At 35.6% G+C, this 24572-nt stretch overlaps 1 protein-coding gene across 4 annotated transcripts in view; it reads right to left on the bottom strand.

The window, feature by feature from the left end:
• The window catches only part of PTPRZ1 (protein tyrosine phosphatase receptor type Z1), a 173562-nt gene that overhangs the window by 95773 nt on the left and 53217 nt on the right, over positions 1–24572 (bottom strand). For all 4 annotated transcript variants that reach the window (XM_081287320.1, XM_081287319.1, XM_081287318.1 and 1 more), the window contains exon 2: positions 21404–21469. In XM_081287320.1, the coding sequence (XP_081143446.1) occupies positions 21404–21469 (66 nt within the window). The remainder of the gene's footprint in view (positions 1–21403; positions 21470–24572) is intronic.

A 24572-nucleotide genomic window follows, 5' to 3' on the forward strand; every position in this document is an offset into this window, starting at 1 on the left:
ACATCCCAAGCCTTCTTTTTAATTTTATTTAGAGACAGGGTCTCACTTAGTTGCTTAGCATCTTAGTTTTGCTGAAACTGGCTTTGAACATGTGATTTTCCTGCCTCAGTCTCCCCAGCTGCTGGGATTATAGGTGTGTGCCACCAAACCTGGCTAATATGTATAATTTTTATGTGTCAAAAAAAGAATAATAGAGTGATGACTGATCCCCCTTAAATGTGCATATTGCTGAGTAATAATACATGTGAGAACAAGAATCATATGGATTCTTTATGACAGAATAAAATACTTCTTAAATAATAATAGAAAAGGCAAGAATTGAAAAAGAAAAACTGCCAAAGAAATAAAGAGCTGTTTCTGTCTTCTCCCACTCTGGCTACTATACTGTGGTCCTTTAAAAGCAAGTGAAAGTTCTATAAACAGATGCTTATATCATTTGAAGAAATCATGACTAAGAATTTATTTCCTCATGAGAAATTTGTAATAAACCATGCAATGGAAGCTAAAGGAACCCATGAAGTATAAAAAATTACTACACAAATTAAAGACCTGCAACAAGAAAATAAAGAAATGTTTAAGTGATAACTAAACTATACTTCTATTTAAAAATAGTAAATTTGTAATTTAGCTTTTAAAAACTTAAAGTTAACATCATGAGTTTAGTTAGTTTTTAAAATGTGATATTAAACATCTTGTCTATTGCTATGTTTCTATTCTTTCTGTTCCTAAATCTCTTCTTATTTCTCAATTAGTTTCAGTCAGGAAACTCCTACAAGCAAAACAAGCCTAAATACGGGCCTTTTCACTTTTTTCTAAGTTATTTCTGAATGGTGACATTTACAAGTATTTTAATATAAGTATTTATCATACATGGCAATTTAGAAATGAAATAAAACAAGCTTCTAATCAATTTATTTTGCAAAAGATTTATTGCAATAGTCCATTAAACTAGAATGTGTCTCTAATTTTTAAGACTATACAAAAGTAAACAAACAAACAAACAAAAAACAAAACAAAAAGGCCAAAGAACAGAAAGACTTAAGATTAAAATATTAAGAGTCACTGAGAGGAAATTATAAAAAAGAAACACTTGCATAGATGCAAATGTATCTTAGCTTGTGTGGACCTGATTCAGACTAGTAAAAGATTTCTTAACCATCTATTTAGAAACAATATAAGTAAGTAGATTCTGGTTTTGGATGAGCAGGCTCCCTGCCTCTGCAAAACACAGTGATGGTTTGTCAGGCAGCTGGGTGGAAGGAAGTGAAGCAGTACTGAGAATTGACAGAAATCCTAAAGAGGGCTTCAGCTTCCACAGGCAGTGGAATTGGAGGAGATGGAGGAGCAGCCTGCATTTGAGCCAGCATAACCTAGATTTTTGCAAGATTGGGAGACACAGCTGACAACAGTTTTGCATAGTTTTAACTAATCAATACTGAGAAATAGCCCAAGTCGGAAGTCAACAATGCTTTTGCAGAAGAGCAAATTTCTTTTTGCTCTGGTTTAGTTAATGCAATAACTAAGTTTTCATAGATGCTACTTCCAAGTAATAAAAACCATATTGCTAAAAAGGTGTTCAAAACTGAGTCCTGTGAGGAAAATTACTCAAGTATATCATTTTTTAAATTTACTGCTTAAAATAAAATGTTTAGAAGTTAAACTAGTAATATACAAAAGTATTACAAACAAAAATTGTTTTCTTCAATGGTGTGATGCTAGATAGCATGAGGTTGTAACTAGTTCAACACCAAAAATACACTGCTACCTTTTAAGACATCTAACTAAAAATTTGAGAGTTTCAAAGAAGTTGACCCTAGGATATATCTCTACAGAAATTGGACAACTGGCTTAGCATAAAACATTTATTTTCAATTAATTTACTGTTTGGGCAAAACTCTAGAAAACAAAATGGAAGAAACCTGCTGGATCTAAAATCCAATTCAATCATAATTCATAATGCCTTGTACTGATTCATTTGGATCCTTAATCTTCTAAACCCAAACTATACTTTATGAACTATTATTCTGAAACCATGTTCCAGGAGTTCATGTCTAGGACCTTGATATGTAAATGAAAAATGTGGTGTATTTCTAAATTCGATTTTATTAGAATGTCGGATTCTATTCTCTGGATCCTCAGGGGTCTGCTATTTGTCTCAGTTACTATTTTTTTTTAAATAATTTCTGGGTCTAAAAAAGTCATCACAAGTTTCTCTTGTTGTATCTAGGGTGTAGAAGAAGAAGGCATATAAATAAACTAATGCAACAGAATTACAGATAGTTATAGTAAAGACATAAGCATATCATTAATTCCCTGGGGTATCAGGATGGGTTTTTTGTTTTTTTTTTTTTTTTTTTGAGACCAGATTTTGCTATGTTGCCCAGGTTAGTGTGGAACTCCTGGATTCAAGTGACCCTCCCACCTCAGCCTCTCAAGTACCTGGGGTTACAGCTGTGGGCCACCAGGCCTGGCTATTCAGGATTGATTTTGAAAAGAAGTTGAATGTAGAAAGTTTAGTACATGTTCCTGAGGTAGGAAAGAGCCACTACTGCACCTTACCTTCATCAGCTCACCAGCCCCCTTGATTGAGTAGAGAAACCAATAGGGTGTAGAGGTTTAATTGCAAGCCACCTGTTTGAGATTTTGGGGGGATCTTTCTTTGCCTCTACATCTATGTCTCACATTTGAGTTCTAGTCCGTTTTCTATCAAATCAAATACGTTTAATTCTGATTTTCCTGGTTTCTGAATCTAGCTTATCCATAATAGAATCTCAGGATTGGGAAAAAGCATGCTGGTTCTATTTCCCATCATTGCTTGACCTTTCTATACCTCATGCTTAGTAACAGGTTTTTCTGTCTCTGTTGAAACAACTTTGATGTCATGTTCCCTTTATCTCCCTAAGCATACCTTATTCTAATTTTGGATTTTCTGACGTTAGTTATTTCCTCTACCAAAGTAAGGTCCTTGTAGCCTTTACATTTCTCTCTAAATCATAAATCCTTGGGACCACACAAAAATATTTATTTTTCCACATGAAAATAAATGTATATAAGTGCAGACACTGTAGTGTCCTGAGACTAATCTTTTTTTTTTTTTTTTTTTTTTTTTAGAGAGAGAGAGAGAGAGAGAGAGGGGGGGGGAATTTTTAAACATTTATTATTTAGTTTTTCGGCGGACACAACATCTTTGTTTGTATGCGGTGCTGAGGATTGAACCCGGGCTACACGTATGCCAGGTGAGCGCACTACCACTTGAGCCACATCCCCAGCCCCTGAGACTAGTCTTAATGATGGAGTCATGGCTACTTCTTGTGCATGAAGACCCACCAAAAGTGGGCTTCTTTTCAAGTAGTCCCCAATTTGTCTATACTCTTGGTAAAGTTTGACACCCAGAGCTGGGAACAGAAGGAAACAGGGAGATATACAGATGAGTTTTCTAGGCCATAAAAGATGCCTATAACTTTATAATAAAAATAACTCATATTTTTATAGTGCTCTCTTTGGGAAGTAGCACAGTATTATGCTGAAAGTGTGGGTTCTGAATTCACACTCCCTGGGTGGAAACCCTATTCTCAGAACTTACCAACTGAACAATCTTGGGAAAGTTTCTGTACCTCTCTGTTTATCAATTATTACCACCTTAAACATACAGATCGTATTAGGACCAACCTCAAGGATACAAAGTACTTCAGCCTGTGCTTTTAAATACAAAGATATTTTTCTACAAAATCACAATGCCATCATCAAAATAGGAAAGTTAACCTTGATACATTACAGCCTACAGGAGGAAATATAGGGCAAGCCATTCATAGCTTGACATATGCCACCCTTTCTCTTCTCAAACACACCACCCTGATCCATCTCAGAGTCTTGGCAACTCATCAGGATCTTAGGTGAAATATCCACCCCTCTTTTCACCAGCTCACTCCTTTTCTCTTTCTCACATCTCAGGTGAGACGTCTCCCTTTTGGAAAGGCTTTCTTCACCTCGACTACGCCATAGCCTCGCATCATTATGTTTATTCTTTTTGTGGCAATTAACATGTTCTGCAATTATCCACTTGCTTTTTTGCTTTTGTATTTCTCTCCCTCACAGGATGTAAGTGGAATCAAAGCAGGCACCTTATTCGTCCTTTCAAGCTGCTGCAGACACAAGGACTAGTACTGAATGAACAAGCTGAGTGCCATCTATAATTACTGTTCTCATTGTTATTAACATTTATTTATCCTTCCTCCTAGTTCTCAGGAGTGTTCTCTGAAGCAGGCAGATAAATGAATGCACATTTTCAGAATAACAGAAACATACATCAAAATGCATTTCACAAATATGAGAGGAAACATGGTCACTAAAATGGACATATCTACTACAGCTCTCCAAACATTTCTCAATAGCTATACAGAATTCAGCTCAATGGAGCATAAAACTGCATTTCATGTGCCCCAGTTTGTCGTATTAGAAAAATTCAGCATGCACATTAAAAGGAAACTCATGGTTAGAATCCTAAATGATAGTATTACCATGACATCTATTTAATTCAGACTGTATTTTGCTTCACAAAAAAAAAAAAAAATTCTAACAGAGGATAAGGATCAAAATGTTACAGAGTGACCACACAAATCCTTCTTGCAATATCTCATTTCTACTTACCTTCATCAGAACTGCAAATGTAAATAAAAGGAAGCACACATTAAATGATATTTTTCTGAGACACATGTATTACTTTCTAATCCAAATAATGCAGAATGTGTATAATTACTAATTGAATTATCTTGTTTTTCAATTAACACCAGAGTAATTCAATAGCTAAAACTAGCGTCATCTGAATCCTGCTTTGATGAGTGCATATTCATAAGTTCTGTGATATTATCTTTCTCATTTTTTTATTAAGCAATTAAAATCCACTTGCACTGTCAATATGACAGATCAACACAGGTGACCATGGAGCAACTGTTGAGAAGCTCTGTTTTTGCCATCCTCAACTTATCCTTTTTAAAAAGGTAAGTCCTATTAATTGCTTATTCTATACCTTTTATTTTGAAACAATTTTAAACTTACAGAAAAGGATCAAATACAGAATGAAAACTTATTTTATTGAACAATTGGAAAGGATGGTACCAATATCTCACTGATACTGAATATTTGTCAGACTGCGAATACTAAATACAAGGACATTGTCCTATATAACCACAATACCTTCATAAAATTAGGGAAATTAAAATAGATATATTAGTGCTTTCAAGTCTTTATGCTTTGTTCAGATATTGCCAACATGTCTCAATAATATCCTTTATGGCAAAAAGACTGCATTTAGTAACTGGTTGCCTTTAACTGTCATTGCTCTTTAGTATCTTTCAATCTGGAACAGTTCCTATCTTTTCTTCACTTCATGCTGTTGACACTTTTGAAGTCTACAGTTATTTTATAGATGCTCCTCAGTTTGAGTTTGTCTGATGTCTCTTTGTTATTAGATTCAGGTTCTGCATTTTTATTAGGAATGACACAAAAATGATGCCATTTTTTTTCTCTCTGTGCCTCATTTAGTGGCATGGGCTTTCTATGTGGACCATTTCCATAGGTATTCACTTTGATCATCATGATAGACGATATCATGATTTTCTGCTGTACTGTTATTCTTTTTCCTTTGGAAATTAGGATGGATATTATTGAGACATGTTGGCGATATCTGAACAAAGCATTCAAGGCTTGAAAGCACTAATATATCTATGTTAATTTCTCTAATTTGATGAGAATATTGTGGTTATATAGGACAATGTCCTTATATTTAAGATGCACAGGCTGACAAGCATTCAGTCTCAGTATTTTGTGGGGAGGTACTTTGAAACTTGTCACTATCTCAATTCTCATCAAGCTCAACATTTTAAACTCTTGATTTATATTGGTTTGAACTCAAGTTTCTTAATTTATTTAATAGGATATAATTAATTACTACAGTCATTTATTGGTGCACTATGGGACCTTTTCATTTTCATCAGCTGTCTCTTTTCCATGAAATGGAATGAAGACCATGACACTTGTTTTTAGTATTAGTGCAAGGATAAATAGTTCCTAATCTTCCAGGTTTCCATGAGTCTTTGAAATTCCTCTCAGACTTATAATCTATCTCATCATTTCTGCTGGGGAACTCTTGTGGTCCAGAAAAAGTTTTCTTGTCTGGGGCTATCACTACATTTAGGAACATCTGGGAAGGTGCTGAGATCCTTGCTATGGCCAATCAGTGGCTCTACCTAGTTGAATGGTTTCCTACATCTTTATAGAATATCACTAGGTTCTCCTCCCCTATCTCTAGTTAAAAGGAAAATTCTCATTTCAATTCCAGGAGGCTTAACTTTTCCCTACTCATGTGAGATCAGAACATGAGTATTTCTCAGGCTTCTCTGTCACTAGCAACCAGACCAACATCTAATAGTACATAAGGGTGGGTGGGGTGCAGAACTTTCTGTGAGTAAAGGAGATGTCATCATTAGGGCACAGTGCCTTCTGAATCATTCTCTGAGGGTCTGTGGCTGTGCTTCATGATAATTATTCCACCAAAATAACAATCTGCTTCTTACAAACTTTTGAGAAAAATTTCCTGTCACAAATGCTAATATTCTTCCCAGGGTGGTGGAGAAAAGACAGTCTTTAAACTGCAAGAGATATCTCCTGGCTAAGGAAAGAGACACAAATCCTCTGCCTGCACTGGACAAGGATTAAGACATTATGCTTGCCTTGCTGCCTCTAGGGTGTCGATGGGAAAAGGTATAAAACACGTGGGAGTAGGTTTGGTTGATTGCAAATAGTAGGAAAACTCAGATGAGTTCAGTAGTTTTTAGGAGTTCCCCACAAGGATCAAGTCATTACTAGGCATGACTCAATTAGGGCTTTTCAAATAACCTGGGGGTATCCTGTGAATTCTCCTAAACCAATGGGAAAAATGGAGTCCAAAGAAGTTTGCTTTTTTTTTTTTTTAATGAATTTATAGTGAGGAACATGCCTGTAATCCTAGCAACCTGGGAGGATAAGGCAAGAAGATTCCAAGTTAGAGTTCAGCAATTTAGTGAGGCCATGTCTCAAAATAAACAACAAAAGGGTTGAAGGTGCAACTCAGTAGTAGAGTGGCCTTGGATTCAAAACCCACTATCAAAAAAAATTTACAAAATTTTCAATTTTGAAATGTATCAATTTACTTAAAATGAGAAAATGGTTGGCCTTAGAACCCAGGGGCACTTGACCACTGAGTCATATCCCCAGCCCTATTTTGTATTTTTATTTAAAGACAGGGTCTCACTGAGTTGCTTAGAGCCTTGCATTTGCTGAGGCTGGATTTGAACTAGTGATCCTCTTGCCTTTGCCTCCTCAGCCTCCAGGATTACAGGCTTGTGCCACTACGCTCAGCTTGGCTTTAGAATCTTTTTAAATATATATTTTTAGTTGTAGAGGAACACAATATCTTTATTTATTATTTTATGGTGCTGAGGATTAAACTCAGTGCCTCACATGTGCAAGGCAAGTGCTCTACCACTGAGCTACAGCCCCAGCCTCTTGGCCTTAGAATTTTTATAGTTGTTCATTTACTTATGGTAATGACTTTAATGTCGACAATTTTGGAATATCTCCAGAGGAGAGTAGTCTAAAATGAGTGTACTCAACAATTATAAATAGGATGAAACCTCTATGCAAAAGAGCTTAACAAGTCACCATGAATCATTTCCTTTTCCCCCAGATATTTTAGAATTAGAGCTCTATGAGGTCCCCTCCTTTCCCATTTCTCCTGTTCTCTTTCCTCTCTTTCCTTTTTCTGCTAGCAGATAGGAGTATCAATTAAGATGTGTTCAATGAATTAAAAAAAGAATAAAATTCTCAACAAATTCAGGCTCTAATATCCAATGCAAGATTTTCAAACAAGTCTTCTGCTAAAGTAGTGAACCTGACAGATAACTTTTTAAGGACAACTATCAATATTTTCAAGTATACCCACCCCCAGGCTTAGAGACTAATTTCTGAGAAAAATGCTGCCCAATGATGGAAAATGTAATTTGTATGTGTAACAATGAAATCATTTGTCTTCTAGAGTTGACATTATTGACTTGAAAAGTGATGATTACATGAGTTACTAAACTTCAAACAGCTATTGCAAAAAAGAATGAATAACAACACTTACCAAAACTAAAAATCCAGAAATACTTCAATTCCATTTAAAAAATTTAAAAGGAACCACTAAATTACATTACCAAAAGCCAAATGTATTAGGAGAAAAATATTAATAAAACACAGTTTATGAGACCTATTTTACTGAGGTTTAGAGACTTAAAAAAAAACAACAACATAGGAATACAGGAATGGAAAAAAAAAACTCAATATTATCAGGACCCAGGATCTTTTGGAGCCAAGGAAATAAAAATGACTTTTTAAATGCTTATGAAAAAGAACTTTCCTTGGAAATTGTTAGGATAAATACGTCCATGCAGGGTGAAGAGCTTGCAGGCAGACTCACTAATGAGAGACTCCTACTGGACCCACCTCGGCCAGGAACTTCCCTACATTGGCAAAGAGGCTCCATCCAGATGGGAAAAATTAATGCAAGTTCATTAACAACTGTTCAAAAACTTACCTGATCTCTTAATAAACAGATAAAAGGCTGTTAGTAACAGATAAAAGGCTCTGAGAAAAACATTTCACATGTTATTACATATTATATAAAAGCAATACACTCTATTTTATGTCACTTTAGCTCACTGGGTGAACTAAAGTGCTTTCATATGTATAAATACATTCATGCATATGTTTCCTCATTTTTTCTCTATCATTCATTCATTTTTTCAAATGAATGCCACATAAGCTATGATTGATCTAGATTTGAGATACAGAAATATGAGGCTCCTGAGATTGAAGCATAAAGATCAGCTGAGGACTTCTTAGATATTAAATTTGCAATCTCCATCTCATACTGCTGAATCAAAAATCCTGGAATTCAGGACAGATAATCTTTTCTTTTCAGTAATCCCTTTAGGTAATTCTGATAATTTCTGAAATTTGGGAACTATTGGTCTAGATTATGCACTATCTATATTTAGTGTTTCCTTCTTTCCTTAACATTATAATTGCTTATTTGAGATTTCAATTTGAAAAGACAAAGAAACTGTAAAAGTTTAGGAATGTTCTAATTAAGAAAATGGAAACTCTAATATGTAAATACAAAATGCTTTAATAGAGATAGACACAAAAATATTGACTTGATGTGTCTTCATATATTATGGGCAAATATGCACTATACAACTATCTGATACTTTAGCATAAATTTTAACACTATAAGCAGATAATAAATAATTTTTCAGTGATAACTTTTACAATCCTAAAATACATGGATTTTAAAATATCTTGTAATCTATTCTAACAGAGTCCACATATGGTGAAAGCTTGCATATAGCTACTTGGCAAAGTTTAATATTTATCTGGCCAACAGATGCTAGCTGTTTAATTGCTTAATATTAGGAAATTGGAAAGTGGTGTGATTATCTATTTAAGGCCAAATATTAATTAGGATCAAATAAATATAGTTCCTTAGATCTCTGTGGTATCTAATCTATATAAACATCTTGCAGTGATAACTCATAAATGATTAAACGAAGGCCAGATACATTAGAGGAATTTGCATCATATGCCAGAACTTAATTTTCTACTCAATTTACTTTAAAAAATGTTGGTGGCATAAAAACACATCAACAGGACGTAGATTTTAAATCAAGCTTTCTCTCTTGTGCTCAAGCATGAACAGCAATCACCATTAGTGAAAAGAACTGGAGAGCTTTTATAACTTACCTAAATATGCATACTTTGGGGGCAAAGTATCACAATTAAAATAATAGAACTTCCTTCCTAAACATGCTCTGAAATCTCATAAACAGGTCCCAAACTAGCTTTCTTCATTGTTTCACAGAAATTAAAGATGAACTTATTCTCCTAAAAAGGGCACAACAGGCATTGGTCTCTGTAGATGAACTCGTCTCTTTGCAAAAGAGAATGGGCTCTATCAATGGACACTCACATAGAAAATGGTGAACCTGAATGGGGACCCTTTTGAAGAATAGGTCAGTACCTGTCCAATTTGCAGAAGGTTTTGACTTTCAGGGGCATGTTTTGAGAGCAAATCCTGGCTATGGGTTACCTGCATAATTGCTCTGACTTCTTTAAAATCTATACTTTCTGGTAAATGATGTAGAAAATGTAACTGAGCTGCCACTGATTCAGACAATCAACTATGAAAAAATTGATTCTCACTGAGCTAGGGTAATGATCCTGGATTGTGAAACTAATGCAAAGTGAGAATATTGCACCACAGCAGAGAAGAAAATCAAGTTGTGTGATACTTTAAGTGCCCTCGGTGGAATCCTGGCTAGATCAAGTCTGAATAAAATGCAAATGTATAATAATATGGCCATTTCTCTAAAAGAATATTATCTATTCCTATACTAATGAAAATTTATTACCTACTTCTTAAGGACGTACATGATTAATAGAGCATTTCCAACTTCATTGATCATTAATGTCATTCACCTGGTACAGTAAAGCAGAAATAGGACCAGACACAGGATTCTCAGCTACATAAAGCAGTACAGGCTGGGGAGCCATGAGACTTGCAGAAGACTTTCTGTGATGAAATACAAATTCTTAAATTGCCCCCAGAGTCAGAACTAATTTAGTTAAGTTTATATTATGTTAACTAGACATTTAAGTTTCCTTTTCCCAAACTCAGTTATAAAGCATTTTTGGGGGGTTAAAACAAAACAAAACAAAAACAAACAAACAAAAAATTAGAAAATACTGCAAGGAAAAAGGTGAAAATAAAAGACAGAGCCACATTCCCACTTTCCAGAAATGATTGTTCTTAACACATTCCTTAAAAATACACATTGAAACTGGGCACAGTGGCACATGCCTGTAATCCCAGTAACTCTAAAGTCTAAGGTAGGAAGATCACAAATTTGAAGCCAGACCCAGCAACTTAACCAGACCCTAAGCAACTTGGACCCTGTTTCAAATAAATAAATAAATAAATAAATAAATAAATAAATAAATAAATAAATAAATAAAGGCTGCAGATGTGGCTCAGTGGTAAACCACCCTTGGGTTCGGTCCTAAACCCAACTACTACCACCAGCCACAAACACATGGAAACTCAGGGTGGTGGTGCATGCCTAAGATCCCAGTTTCTTGGGAGGTTGATACAGAAAGATGGCCAAGTTCAAGGCCAGCCTGGGCAACTTAGCAAGACCCTCTCTCAAAAATAAAAAAGGTTGGGGATGTGGCTCAGTAGGAGTGTGCCCCTGGGTTCAGTCTCCAGCACACCACCTCCCTTGCAAAGACAAAAAAAAAAAAAATGATAAAGTAAAAAGAGACTATATTATACACAATGGCTTTGAAGTCAGCATTTTAAAAAATATCCAAACAAGAATTCAAAGCCTAACAACTTTATGCTTTTTGTTGTCCCCCCCCCCCCCACCCCGCATCACTGAGACAAAAGTAGCAGATACAGTCATACAATTCTCAGGATAGAGACCTGGGAGTCAAGACCCATGCCCAATTTCTAATCCTCTGCTCACTTTGTGATTGGGCAAGTGACTTAATTTCTCTGCTTCTTCATTTATAAAACAAGAACACAATCTGCTTTGTAGCTTTGTTCATTCGTGCACACACCTTGTTGAGTCCAGAGTAGGGCCACACTTTGAGAAAGGGAAGAGGAATAAACTGTGGAACCAGACACATCCTGGGTTGCAATAAAGATGAGTACACAGGAACAGGACATTAAGGCAAGGGCTCTTCTTCAGCTTGAGGGACAAGAAGATTCATGCAAAAGAAGTGAATAGGTTTGGTCTTCAGGAAAGACCAAATAATAAAGACCAAATAACAGAGTTGTTGTCCTCATCCTTGTCCTCCTCCTCCTTAAACATTTTATTTATGTATTTATTTATTTTGCAGTGCTGGGGATTTAACCCAGGGCCTGATGCATGCTAAGCAAGCCCTCTACCACTGAGCCACACCCCAGGCTGTCACTTGTTTTTGAATTGCAAGAACAGCAGGAGACAGAAGGAAAGATAATTAAGATAGATGGAACAGGATAGCTGGGCAGAAAGAGATCATTACTAACACTATAGGCCATACTGAAGAGTCCAATATTTTTATTCTGTAAGTGGTAGGGAGCAACTGGAGAGATTTGAATGAAGGCTCATATAGCCCATCTGTACTTTAGAAAGAACCTGGTATAAATCCTCAAAGTGCAGAAGACTTACTTTGCGTTAACTAATAGCATCATTTAGCACTTTATATGAACCAGGCACTATTCTAAGTGCTTTGCAAACACTGACTCATTGAATCTTGGCAGCAGCCTTTGAGGTAAGTACTATTATGATTTCTTTTTACAGATCTGGAAACCTGAGACAAAAGAGGTGACGCCTAAGGTGGAGCCCGGGTTTGAAGCCAAGCAGTTAGACTTTCTGACTCTACAGCCTGTATTTATTCTTACCAAACTAGCAAAATAACTCCCACTAAACCAGCTTCATGACAATATGTCCCTGTCAGTAATCCCTATCTCATGGTGAACTCCCTAAATTTGTGCGGCAACATCCATTAGCCCTATCAACATAAAATCCTCCCCCTTTGGGAGTAAGTAAAAACTGCCATTCCCCTATGTTTGAGACTCTTTGACTAGATCTTATTCTTTAGTTTATTGTTCAAAATGTTCATGTAAGATCATGCTGAACATCCCTTAAATACAAATGTTAATAACTAAAAGTTTAAGTCACTGCCAATCAAAAAAATGGTATTATTTAGAATTTTAGCTAGGATGAGGATACCAGAAAGAATTCATGGGGCCCCAAGGAGCTTGTCTTGTCATGTTCTGATTTTCCGTGCAAAGGCAGGAAGAACACGGCAGATGCTGGAGCCCAGCTGTTTGTGTTTCACCTACACGTCTCAGCACGGCTGCTTTGTTTGCCCCAGCAATCTTAAACTATGTTGACTTAACACCATTTATATTGTAGCTCATTTTAAATTCCATTTCTCAGGGGAACTTCACAGAAACCCATAAGTTATTCAGCGGTCCTGAACCTCAAGTCACCACAATCTACCACAATGCACATATCACACACTCTGAAGATCACATTTTGTTATCATTAATGTTTACAAGTTTGAGGTTATTTCCTTTCATCACTGTACCCCAGAGTCTAGCACAGTGTCTACCTCATGCTATACATCCAATGAGTACTGATCCAATTAATGATCTCAACACTTTAAATTTTCCTTCATTCACAAGTATATAATGTCATTAAGAAAGTGCCATCAGCTAGTTCTCATTCTGATGAAGTTTGAACCTAAAACTCTTCTCAGGAGGATATATGAAGGCACTACATGCATAAATACAACTTATTTTCAAGAACAGACTTTCAGAGTTTTGTAAAAGGAGAACTACACATAATTTATGGAAAAAACAAGAGTGTCGCAACAAGTCTTATGTTCTAGAGATGCTTTGAAACATGGGAAATACACATGTAGAAGCTACAAAAGCCATTCACAGGTTATAGGAAATCTAGTTTGGCATACATCAAATTTTGATTTCCCTTTAATACTGATTCTGGGTGGATCATCCTTTGTGTCAATTTCTAGGTGGTAGAGTGCTACAAAACACAGCCTTTTCCTATTTTCCAGTTCTTTAAGATTGTTAGCTGCTACTCATATGCTCAAATTTGCTCTGCAGTCACTGTATAATATTTATTTTTTGCATTTCCCTATTTGTTGCAAGAAGGATCTGGGATGCTAATTATGTGCCTAATAGTCACAATTACTCCCAGGTGAAATTAATTCTGTGCCTCAATGATACTGCAGGAAGTTGTACACTAAATATTTATTTTATTGAATACCTACTCTATGAAAGACTCCAGGTATAGGGAAACACTGAAGAAAATTGCCCTAGTAGAAGCTTATGTCTTCTGTTGCCCCACCTTGAATTATTTATTATATATTTACCTAGAAATATATACACAAATTATTACTGAGATAGTAATATTACTGTAGTCAGGGCAGTACATATAGAAAGGGGTCATAAGAACATAAGAAAGTATAATCGGGAAGTTTAAAAACAAATAAAAGTACAAATTAAGAGGCTTGTTTTTCCTGATGAAAATAGGGAAGAGACTTCTCTGTCCTTAAAGTGGTTGCTTTAGAAAATGGATCATTGTGAGTTCTTTTGCCTCTCTCTGTCATGTACGTAAATCTTTCAAAAACTAGATAGGCCTTTTGAATCAAGATTTCTAGGACACTGGAGCCATCTTTTTGAAATTTGAACACCTAGGAAGATAGGGCCCCACTCTATCATTCCTGTAGAAAGGTAGGAGTTTAACTTCTGTATATCACTTGCTCTCATCTATAAAGCTACAGTCTACTATAGATAAGAGGTATGTTTTTCTTTTGGATAGAGCTAATATGCCAGCACAGATAGTCACTCCAGGAACTTTGGAAGAACTATGTGTAACCAAAATCACTGTCAAATCCTCCTACTTGAGGACTGGTTATTGTTTGCCTCAAAGACATGCATATAAGGAGTTATAACTGAAGGAGGTGAGATTCCGTTCTGTTTCTGCAGTTTCTTCTGGGATTGTCTCTGATGTGTAGCACATGTGTTTAATGCTTATCTAATAATAAAACTGTTTTCTTTCGATACAGCCTTTATGCAAAGGATTGCTAGATTGGAATAAGATTCTGCTGTTCATTACATTTCTCCAACAGAAGATATCAATAGCTGTTACTTCTGGAAGATGAAATCCTAGCTATTCGTTCACGTGTATGTATACACGTACTTATGATTTTTCTTGAATAAGCATGGTTTTGTACCAAGAAATAAGTGTAGTCACTTTTATTGTAGGGAAAAACATATACTGTGCTGTAGACACTTATGATACCCATTAGGAAAGATAAGGGATCTAATCTCCACATTTCATAGGTCTCAGCATTCAGGGAAAATGACCAATCAGTCATTTACAGTCTTATCACACTCAGTCCCCGTAATCTGTGCATGATCTCCTCCTTCCATGTGTCTTTAGAAGTAATTTTACTAAATGAGACAGCTGAATAGCATCTCCTAAGGAAATAAAGTTTAGCCACTGAGGACAAGAATCTGATTTTAAGTCCAACATTGCTACTTCTTCCTGGAGACTGTCAGTTCTCACTTTGGCCATGGGAGGCTCTTTAATTGACCTGAATTCCTCTACAACTCCATGTGTCTGCCTTGGAACACCCAACATCGTAGTCTTCCTCCTCCCATACTGACTCTTTCAGAAAGAGCCCACAGTTGCTTGGGCTCTTTTGTTTGCAGGACGGAGTGTGTAGGCATTTGAGAACAAGGAGGCTCCAGGTGGAGAATGACCCAGAAGAGCAACCAGGACCATCACAGTGACTCTAAGGTCCGCTCTTCATTCAGCTTCTGCCACCATGTTTCTTCCCCAATCACTGTAACTCTCTCTCTCCAGGACCACCCCCTCCACTGCTTCCCCCATTGCCTTTTCTTTGGTTTCTAGCCTCCATCAGGCACACTGTCCTCAGGTTATCAGACACTATTTCACAGTTCTGAACTCTGCTTCTAAGTAGGGTTCAAATTCTCCTCTCTCCCTATAGAAAAACTTGTACAATCTAAGGACTAAATCTCATCTTTTTGCTGTTTAAACTCTCTTGTCTAAGAGTCAGACTTACCATACAGAAAACATAGAAAACTGAAAATGAATTAGCCTTGCACTTGGCCTTTACTGATACAAACAACAGGAGGGTGACACAGGTCAGCTAAAAATTATCCAAAGGTGTTTTGCCTCAGAGTTTGACACATTTAAGAGAATTTTGTGCAGCAATAAAAAACTGTAGCCTAATCTTAGATGTTTAAATTAACTATTGAATTTTCTTCCCTTTTTCTTTTGCTGAAATGTATCTATTTATGAAGTATATCCCTCCAGACTAAGGAATGCAGACAGTGAAATACAGGATGTCTAGAAAGAAAAGAGGCACAATGCATCCAAATTAAGGCAAAACATTGCAGCACAAACAGGAGAAGCAAACAGGTCTTCTCATCGTGAGCTGCACAGGACTTGCCCTGTGACTGAAGACTATACATGCTGCCAGCAGGAGTAGCTATGAGGCTGCACAAGAGAACCACTGCAATTTTAATTTTATTCATGGGGAAAACATATTGGCATATAGTTTCAACCTTGGGCAAAAATAAGAAATGATTATTTAATTTTTATGCTATTCCACAGCCAGTCTTTATTTTTTCAATTCTGTAAGTGATGGTTGCAAACAAAAATTCCTAAATATATTAATCAACAAATAAACACGTGTGTGTGTGTGTGAGTGTGTGTGTGTGTGTGTGTGTGTGTGTGTCTCTGTGTGTTATACATCAAGTTGTTCTGAATTATTTATACATTGTGCAATGGCTAAATCAAGCATACTTATACTTAATTCTTTACCATTTTTAGAAGTTAAGAGCACTTGATATCTCTTATTTATTTTCAAGAATGTAAGTTAAGCAAGTAGTGACTTTTGATCATTTATTAAACCCTATTCAGCTTCTACAATAAGGAATACACAGTCATCATAGTTAACATAGGAAAAGTCAGCCAAGAATAGAAATCTTTAAAAAAAAAATAGAAATCTTAGGTAAACTTTTAAAAGCATGCAGGTGATAGGAGATACCTGTCCATAATAAGCATTCGAGCGGATCGACTCCTTTTAGAAACTCTTGACAGACTGTTACATGTGTCCAGGCTTGTTCAATCTGTTGGGGCTCAAGTTAAGACACTGAAAAATACTATTCACTTGAATCTGTACATCAGCCCTTGCTCAAAGAACTCTCCCGCAACAATGGCAAGCATGTATCTGACTCATACACAAATAAGCAGAGCATAATTCAAAAGTTTTTACAGATGAGAAAAGTGAAATGCCAAGACATTAGCAGGCTGATCTGTCTGCAGGTCAATGATGACCATGAAGCTGGACCCTGAGTGCCATCATGCTCTGATTAGATGTCTGTGATGTCCTCTAAGAACTCAGCCAAGGAGAGAGCCTATCCTGACAGGTAAAGACATGAAGCCATAGATCTTATCTAACTACCTTGCCTTTCTTAACTAAAACCAATCCAGATAAGATAAAAATATTCTTAATCAACAAATTTGTCAAAAAAAATTGCCCCAAATAAACAGTGCACAGCATGAAGTGAGGATCCTGTTCCTATATTCTCAGAGACTTCTACAGCCTCACTTGCAGGGTTAGCCCTGCCCAACAGGCTGGTGTATATCTTACCAGGCCTTTCCTCTATGCCCATAAAAATACCAAAATTTAAATAGAAATGGGATAATTCTATAAGTAGCATTCTAGAGCTTGATTTTATTTTACTCCCAAGTTGGAAATGAAAAATGAACAATCTGTTTAATATACAGAGTAGTGAATTGAAGAAGAAAATGCAATATGTTTAAAGGATATTGCAGATCCTAGAAGTAAAGAAAGGGGTGGGCATGCCAGAAAGCAGCCATTATTCTAAGTGGATTCAAATTTTCTTTTAGTTAAGTTTGATCTATTTTATCCTAGGTCAAGAGAAGAAAAAGATTGAACTAACTGTATCCAAAAAAAAAAAAAAAAAAAGGAAAGAGAGAAAAAGGAAGCCAGCCAAACACTAAATCACACTCTATAGAATCTTATATTATTCATTTTCCATGAGTAGCATCTTCTAGTCATTATCAAGATAGAAAGATTGTTTAGACAGGATATTTTATTTGGGGAAATAATCTGTTTGATATTTACGCCTCCTCATTCTAGGGCTTCCAGCCAATTGCAATGGTGAGTCATATGTGGCCAGGGCAGACACAATTTGTTGTACCCAATGGAACTCTTCAACTAAAACCTAAAAGGTGCTTAGATGTTATAACACTTGAGAATCCATCAGTATAAATTTTTAAATTACAATTTTAAAGAATGGTAAAAAATGAAACAATGTCATATTTTATAACTCCAGGAAATAAAGATTATATTTCAATATGGATTGCTTCTAAACATGGAGCAAAGTACATCCATTTCTGATGTTTTTATCATTGTTGGAGGTTCTAATCAAAGATCTAACAAGTCAAGGAAAAAGAAGATTTTAACATGTTCCATGATAATCTTGAGTATGTGTTTGTGATATTTTTTAAAAAAGAAAAAAATACATAGGTTTTTTCCCCCAACTGAATTGTATTTGTTTAGGCATTGTTGTAGAAAATATAAAATTAATAAGAATAAAATCTGCTTTCTGAAACCCCTTAAAGGAATGAAGTTATTATGGAAAGAGTCAAACTTGAGTACTGACCTTCCCAGATTTACAGTTCACTCTAGTTCACACTGACAATAAGCCTGCCTTATCCTCCCTTAAGAACTTTAAAAATGGGATGGTCGTCTCTGTTGACCAACCCTGTCATTTCTTGGCATAATTACAGCATACATCCTGAATAGAAAAGTTGTTTTAATCTACATAAAAAGCACAATTAAACAAGTAATACTTTTCCACCCTCTATTTCACCACGTCTAGTAGGGATTTGTATTGTTACTTCACATATTATAATTGTGTAATCTTCCATAAGCAAACTTAGCTGAAATGATTCCATTTAAATAATGCTTAATGCATCACATAATATTTTAAAATGACATGTGGTAGCATGATGAGCTTGCTTCCAAAAAGATGTTATGATGTACTTAGAATTCTTATTAACAGAAGTCTCTATGTACAAATACTCAAGTTCTTTTGCAGCTAATCAAATAAATTTAAATAATAACACAATGCAATAAGTAACACAAATATTTAGCTCACCAAGATAAGACATTACAAATGAAACTAGGACTAAATGTGCTCAAGATCAATGCACTTGAGTCATTCACAAAATTAATTACATTTAAAAATCCTAAAACTATTTTTCTTGAAATTTTTTACAGTCCACATAGTTTTTCATTTTCTAGGTGGAATAATAAGCACAGATACTGAAAATACTATCTAACATTAAATGTTTATATTAAAAATGAAAAGAAATAATAAATTTTATAGTAAATAATTCATACACTATACATTTGGCTTTGGAGTGATTTCTTGAGATAGATACACTTATTTGGATAAATGATTTTATTTATTTTCTTTTTGATACTTTAGGAATTCAGACAAAATAAGGAAGTCACACTTAGTTGGAGCTAAACAGTTGTAAAATATCCTCCTCACTAGTCTCTTCCTAGGATCCTCAAGTATTCTAGGAGTAATTTCCAAACCAATGGGAGACATTAATATATGATGATTTTTTTAAAAAAATGGTAAGATTTTACCCTCACTCCAACTATGAAACATTTTCTTATGAGACCTTTCATCCCCCTCCCCAGAGCAAATGCTACTTTTAGCTACTCCTTGTGGTAAGTAGATTGTTTCTGAAAGGACCAAAAGAGCAGGATGGTGCAACTTTATTCTAAAGTACTATGTATGCCCAGACCCATTCGAGAAAGCCTGGCCAACTTACAGATGCCATGTCTATACTCAGCCCATCCAAAGGAGGATCTCTGTGGCTGAGTCTTCACATAATAAGATACTGTACAGTGGTATGTACAGCTTCCATTGTATCTACTGAAATCCCTAGTGAAACTGCTATCTCTCCTGACTGGATGAGGCACAGCCAGCTGTTCTAGGACCTCAAGCTGTTGGGAAACACCACTACCATAATTCTATTAGTCAACATACATCCACCATCACATTTGAGAGTTTTGAGAAATGTGACTTTCTCTCCCTACAATATGGTTCCTCCATATTATGATTCTTGGTTTAGTGATAATAGAGGGTACATTAAAGCTTGATTTTTATTTTAATCATATATTCCTGATAAATATAATGGTTCTTTGTTTATAGGTTCATTGGTTGGAGAAAACCTGATTTTAGTTCTACCTCTGAAACTAGGAAGTTTGTTGATAAAAATAAACCAGACTGTGTGGTTAAATAATAAAGCATGCATTCAATCGGATATTAGGCAGACATTAAGTATCTTGATCAGTAGGAGTCATCACTAAGATGAAGAATTACTCAAAAACAATTTCAAGAATAAATTGGGTGCATAGCCCTATGTATAAAATGATAAACTTAAGATAATAGAAACTTCCTAGAGAGATCTATAATTATTTAAGAGGATAAACCTGAAGGAAGTGATATTTATATTTGCTGTTATGCTTCAACATATTTTCTAAATTTTCTACAATGAATACTTACTGCCTTTAAAGTAAGAATTAAAAAAAGAAAGAAAGAAAATGCATGCCTATCTAAAAAAGTCATCGTGCTACTGTGCTTCATCTATGAAATACTGTCCAAATTGGACAGGTTCGTGGTAAAGCCCTTCTAATTTGAATCTATTTTATCAAACTACTCTTATTTCCAATGAATACCCAACTCTAATGCTCAGCACTATCCTAAGGCAGGGGGTCACTAAATATATTTTGGTTCATCCAGATTCCACTGATGTCCTTTCTATCATGCCCAGGGCTTCTCTTCCCAAGGTTTTGGATCATGGCTTCTGTCCATAACCATATGTAGCCAACTTCATGATGTTCTAATTCAAGTCTGGTGAACTGACAAAATCATTTTAGACTCTGACTTCAATAAACTCAACCCCAGTAATTCAGAACGAAGCTCTTTGTGACAGTCAGAGTCTCATCCACATTTGTTAAATGAGTAAAACAGTCACTAACCTGATCATAACAAAAGCAGCTAACATTATTGATAGCTTTCCATTTAAAAGGAGGTTTGGTGCCAAGTGTTTTACACTTCATTTATCTTTTAATACTCAGAACAAATAGCTTTCCATTGCACAGAAGAAAACAACTGAGCCTCAGGTGGGTTATGGATATTTCCAAAGAGATGTAGCCAGAGGGCCTGGAATTCAGTTCTGTCTGATACCAGTACATTCTACACTACCAAGTGTGCTTAGGGAAATACCACCAGGAATCATTTCATATTTGAGTCATTTTATTAATTAACTGGAATATTGGGTAGCTAAGCTAAACTGATATGTTGAGCTAAAGCATATAATTTCTTTTTAAACCAGGCACAGTGGTACTTGCCTGTAATCCCAGCAACTCAGGAGGCTGAGGCAGGAGGATAGCAAATTCAAGACCAGCCTTTGCAGCTTAGTGAACTTCTTGTCTCAAAATAAAAAAAAAAAAATACAAAGGGATGGGAATGTAATTCAGTGGTAGAGCACCCTGGGTTTGATCTTTAGTACCAGAGACAGAGAGACAGATAGAAAGAAATGTTTTATACATAAAAACAGATATAAAACTATGAGATCCTACTGAATCTCATTTTAAATAATGTGTTTACCTGTATAGGACCAGCCAATCTCCTCAACAAGTTTTCTCTGTTGTCTGTAATATCCATAAGTCCAATCTACAATCAAGAAAAATCAAGTGATCAATGTGCAGAAAAAAAATACATGCCCCAAAATTAAAGAATACAAGATACCCAAATCATTTTGCAATAAATGGCTTCATTTATGATTATTTTTTTTCCAGTGTCTCCTTTCAACCCAAACCACCACCATTACAGATATCATTGCCCCTGTTCTGGTAGCTACTGAGCATTTAAGGAATGCTAAAGTTTGGGCAGACACAATAAAATATTCTGTGCAAATAAGGAATAACTTAGGAGTATGATCCCTAAGAGACCACATCAGAAAGGACAGCTTGTTATATCTGCAAATTTTCCTCACCATCCCTTAAGTTTAACATCCAAATTTCTGTTGATAAAGATACTTTTGGGTTTCCAATCCAAGTTTTATCTGCAAATGTTTCTAAGAGCCCCAGAAGTTATCATGGTTTCAAATTTGTTTCCCTTTTAATGTAAAATGAAATCAGATGTCTTGAGAAAATTGGGATTTAAATGTGTGTGTGTGTTGGCTGAGAGAAAGGTTATATTAGATATTGTAAGTGAACTTTTCCCTGGAGGAAGAGACATGCCTGAAAGAGTAAGGTAGTGGAAGCTTAGTGTATCACAAGGTCAGTGGACACTTCAAAACCCACAAAGACAGGCTCTAGGTCTAGAACTTGGCACAAAGAGTAAAGGAAGGAAGACCGGGTAGAAGCCAGAGTCTCACTGCTTAATTCAAAATTTTTCTTGGAGCCATTCATACACCCCCAAAAAAGACCCCTTAATCCCAGACTGTACTAACATTAGGACTCTATTTTCAACTAAACTGTGGATAAAGTATGGGCTCTGTGTGCAACCTGACCAGTGATGACAGAACTGTTTCTGAAGAAAAAGCTACAAGAAGTTTATTAAGTAACTTGTGGAAGATACTCATTCATAAACTGGGGCTGTCGTATAGCTTTCATTTGAATACACACATTTATACACAGGCACACACACATTGTATTGATTTTTTATTTTAGTTGGGGAAAGAAATTATTTCTTATCCACTCTGAATGGTTATTTTTTTTCCTTATTGACAGTTCCCAATTACTTCTGGGGTGCAAATATCATAAGGACTTTTCAAAAATTATTTTTCTTTCTTCCATGTTATATACTCTCTGATTACCACAACTTGTACAATAATAATAATAATAATAATAATAATAATAATAATAATAATAACAACAACAAACTTTAAAACCCATTTTATAAAAGCCAAAAGGAAGAGCAACTGTTAGAAATTCAGTCAGAATATGCTGATTATTAAAAGCCAAAACCAACCTTGGAGAAATAAAAGTTTTATTTTCATTTAAACTTTTTTGTTCACCCATATACCTAGGCAAATACTCTATTGGCTGTGTCACATACTGCAACACAGGGGTCCTTGTAACAATAATTTTATTGAAATACAGTTTATATACCACACTTCTCACCCATTAAAGTGTACAATTTAATGGCTTTTAGTATATTTACAGAGTCGGCAACCATAAATTTAGGACATCTTCATCACCCCTCAACAAACTCTACCTTTTCGCTGCCACCTCACCTGGCCCCACACCATACCTGGCCTGAGGCAAACACTCATCTGCCTTGTTTGCATAGATTTGAGTATTCTGGACATTTAAATGTAATCTTATAATATATAGCCTTTTGTGAATAGTTTTGTTCACACTGCACAGTGTTTGAAGCTTATCCATGTCACAACTTGCACCAATTCCTTTTCCTTCATTCCTTTTTACTGCTCAAGAATATCCCATTGTAAGGTGAATAAGAAAGTTAAGTTCCTCTCAGCTTGATCAACCTTAGATAGGCTTATTCATTATTTTAGGCCCCTAATCTCTCTTTCCAGAGCTTTTGCCTTATAAATTTTGTAAATGTAAATTCTTTCTCTAGCCTGTTGAGATGTAGATATTTTTATTAGTCAACCAACCATTTTACAGTCCCTGAAATTTATTTCTTAAGGATGCAGGTGCCATGTCTCTGAAATGTAATCCTGGGAGATAGCATCCTTGCCTCCTAGTTTCAGTAAGAGAAGAGGAGCCTAATTTCAGTGAGGAACCTTGCTCCAAGTTGAAAAAACATGTTTACTTTTCCTTTGGATGAAGTTAATTACAAAACACAGATGGCCTATGACTTCTCCTAGATGACCTGCGGTACTTTTCTACTAGCTTATTCCCAGGCTTGAAAATCCTTAGCCACTCTGCTTCACATGAGTTGAGTTCACAGTGGGTTCTGGCTTCTCCTCACTACTGCAATAGCCTTAAATAAAGTTGCCCTTGCCTGCTCAAATTTTCCTGGTGCAACTTTTGTTTTGACTATGGATATACCATATTTTATTTACCCTTTCATTAATCAGTAGTTGCCTGGGTTGTTTCTACTGTGGGCTATTATTAATAAGACTGCTATGAATAGTCATACATATATTTGTCTCTATTTAAAAGATGGAATATTGAACTCAGAATTTATTTTTCATATATAAATGTCTCTTAAAGTGGTATTAACTTCTGGGAACAAGTGTTTTTTTTTTTTTTTCCTTTTGATAAAGGAATATATATGACTAAAAGTTAGAATGAGTCTTTAGGGATAATTTGGTTCAGACTGTAACAGTTTAGAAAAAAATGAATTTTATTTAAGAGATAAGGTAATTATGCCGAAGTAAGGTAGCAACTGATAAAAATGGAAACTACAATGCCTAGCTCTGATCCCCTGCTCCAAGGATCCCTCCCCCCAGTAGTGAGGACTCTCACACTGCTCAGCTATTAGTCACTCTCCTACAGTGCTTTCCCTAGTAAGAACCCCTGTGGCATGTTTGCTTTAGAGAGAAACAAAATAAAAACAGTACAAGCCAGAGATTCACTAACAGGAATTATCTAGGCAGTAAATTACAGAGAACTGAATGCATACTTGATTGGACCTGGCAACCTACTGGAACTTTCCTCTAAAACTGCATTAACTACAGAGAAAATATTTGTTACCATCTTTTATACCTCTCAAATGTAAACATTTTAATGATACAAGTATTTTTATCATTTAAATGCATTTGATGGCTTCAGAAGATTGGATGCCACACAGAACTTACATT

This window comes from Spermophilus citellus (assembly GCF_964194105.1).
Source record: "Spermophilus citellus genome assembly, chromosome: 3".
Taxonomy (NCBI): Eukaryota; Metazoa; Chordata; class Mammalia; order Rodentia; family Sciuridae; genus Spermophilus; species Spermophilus citellus.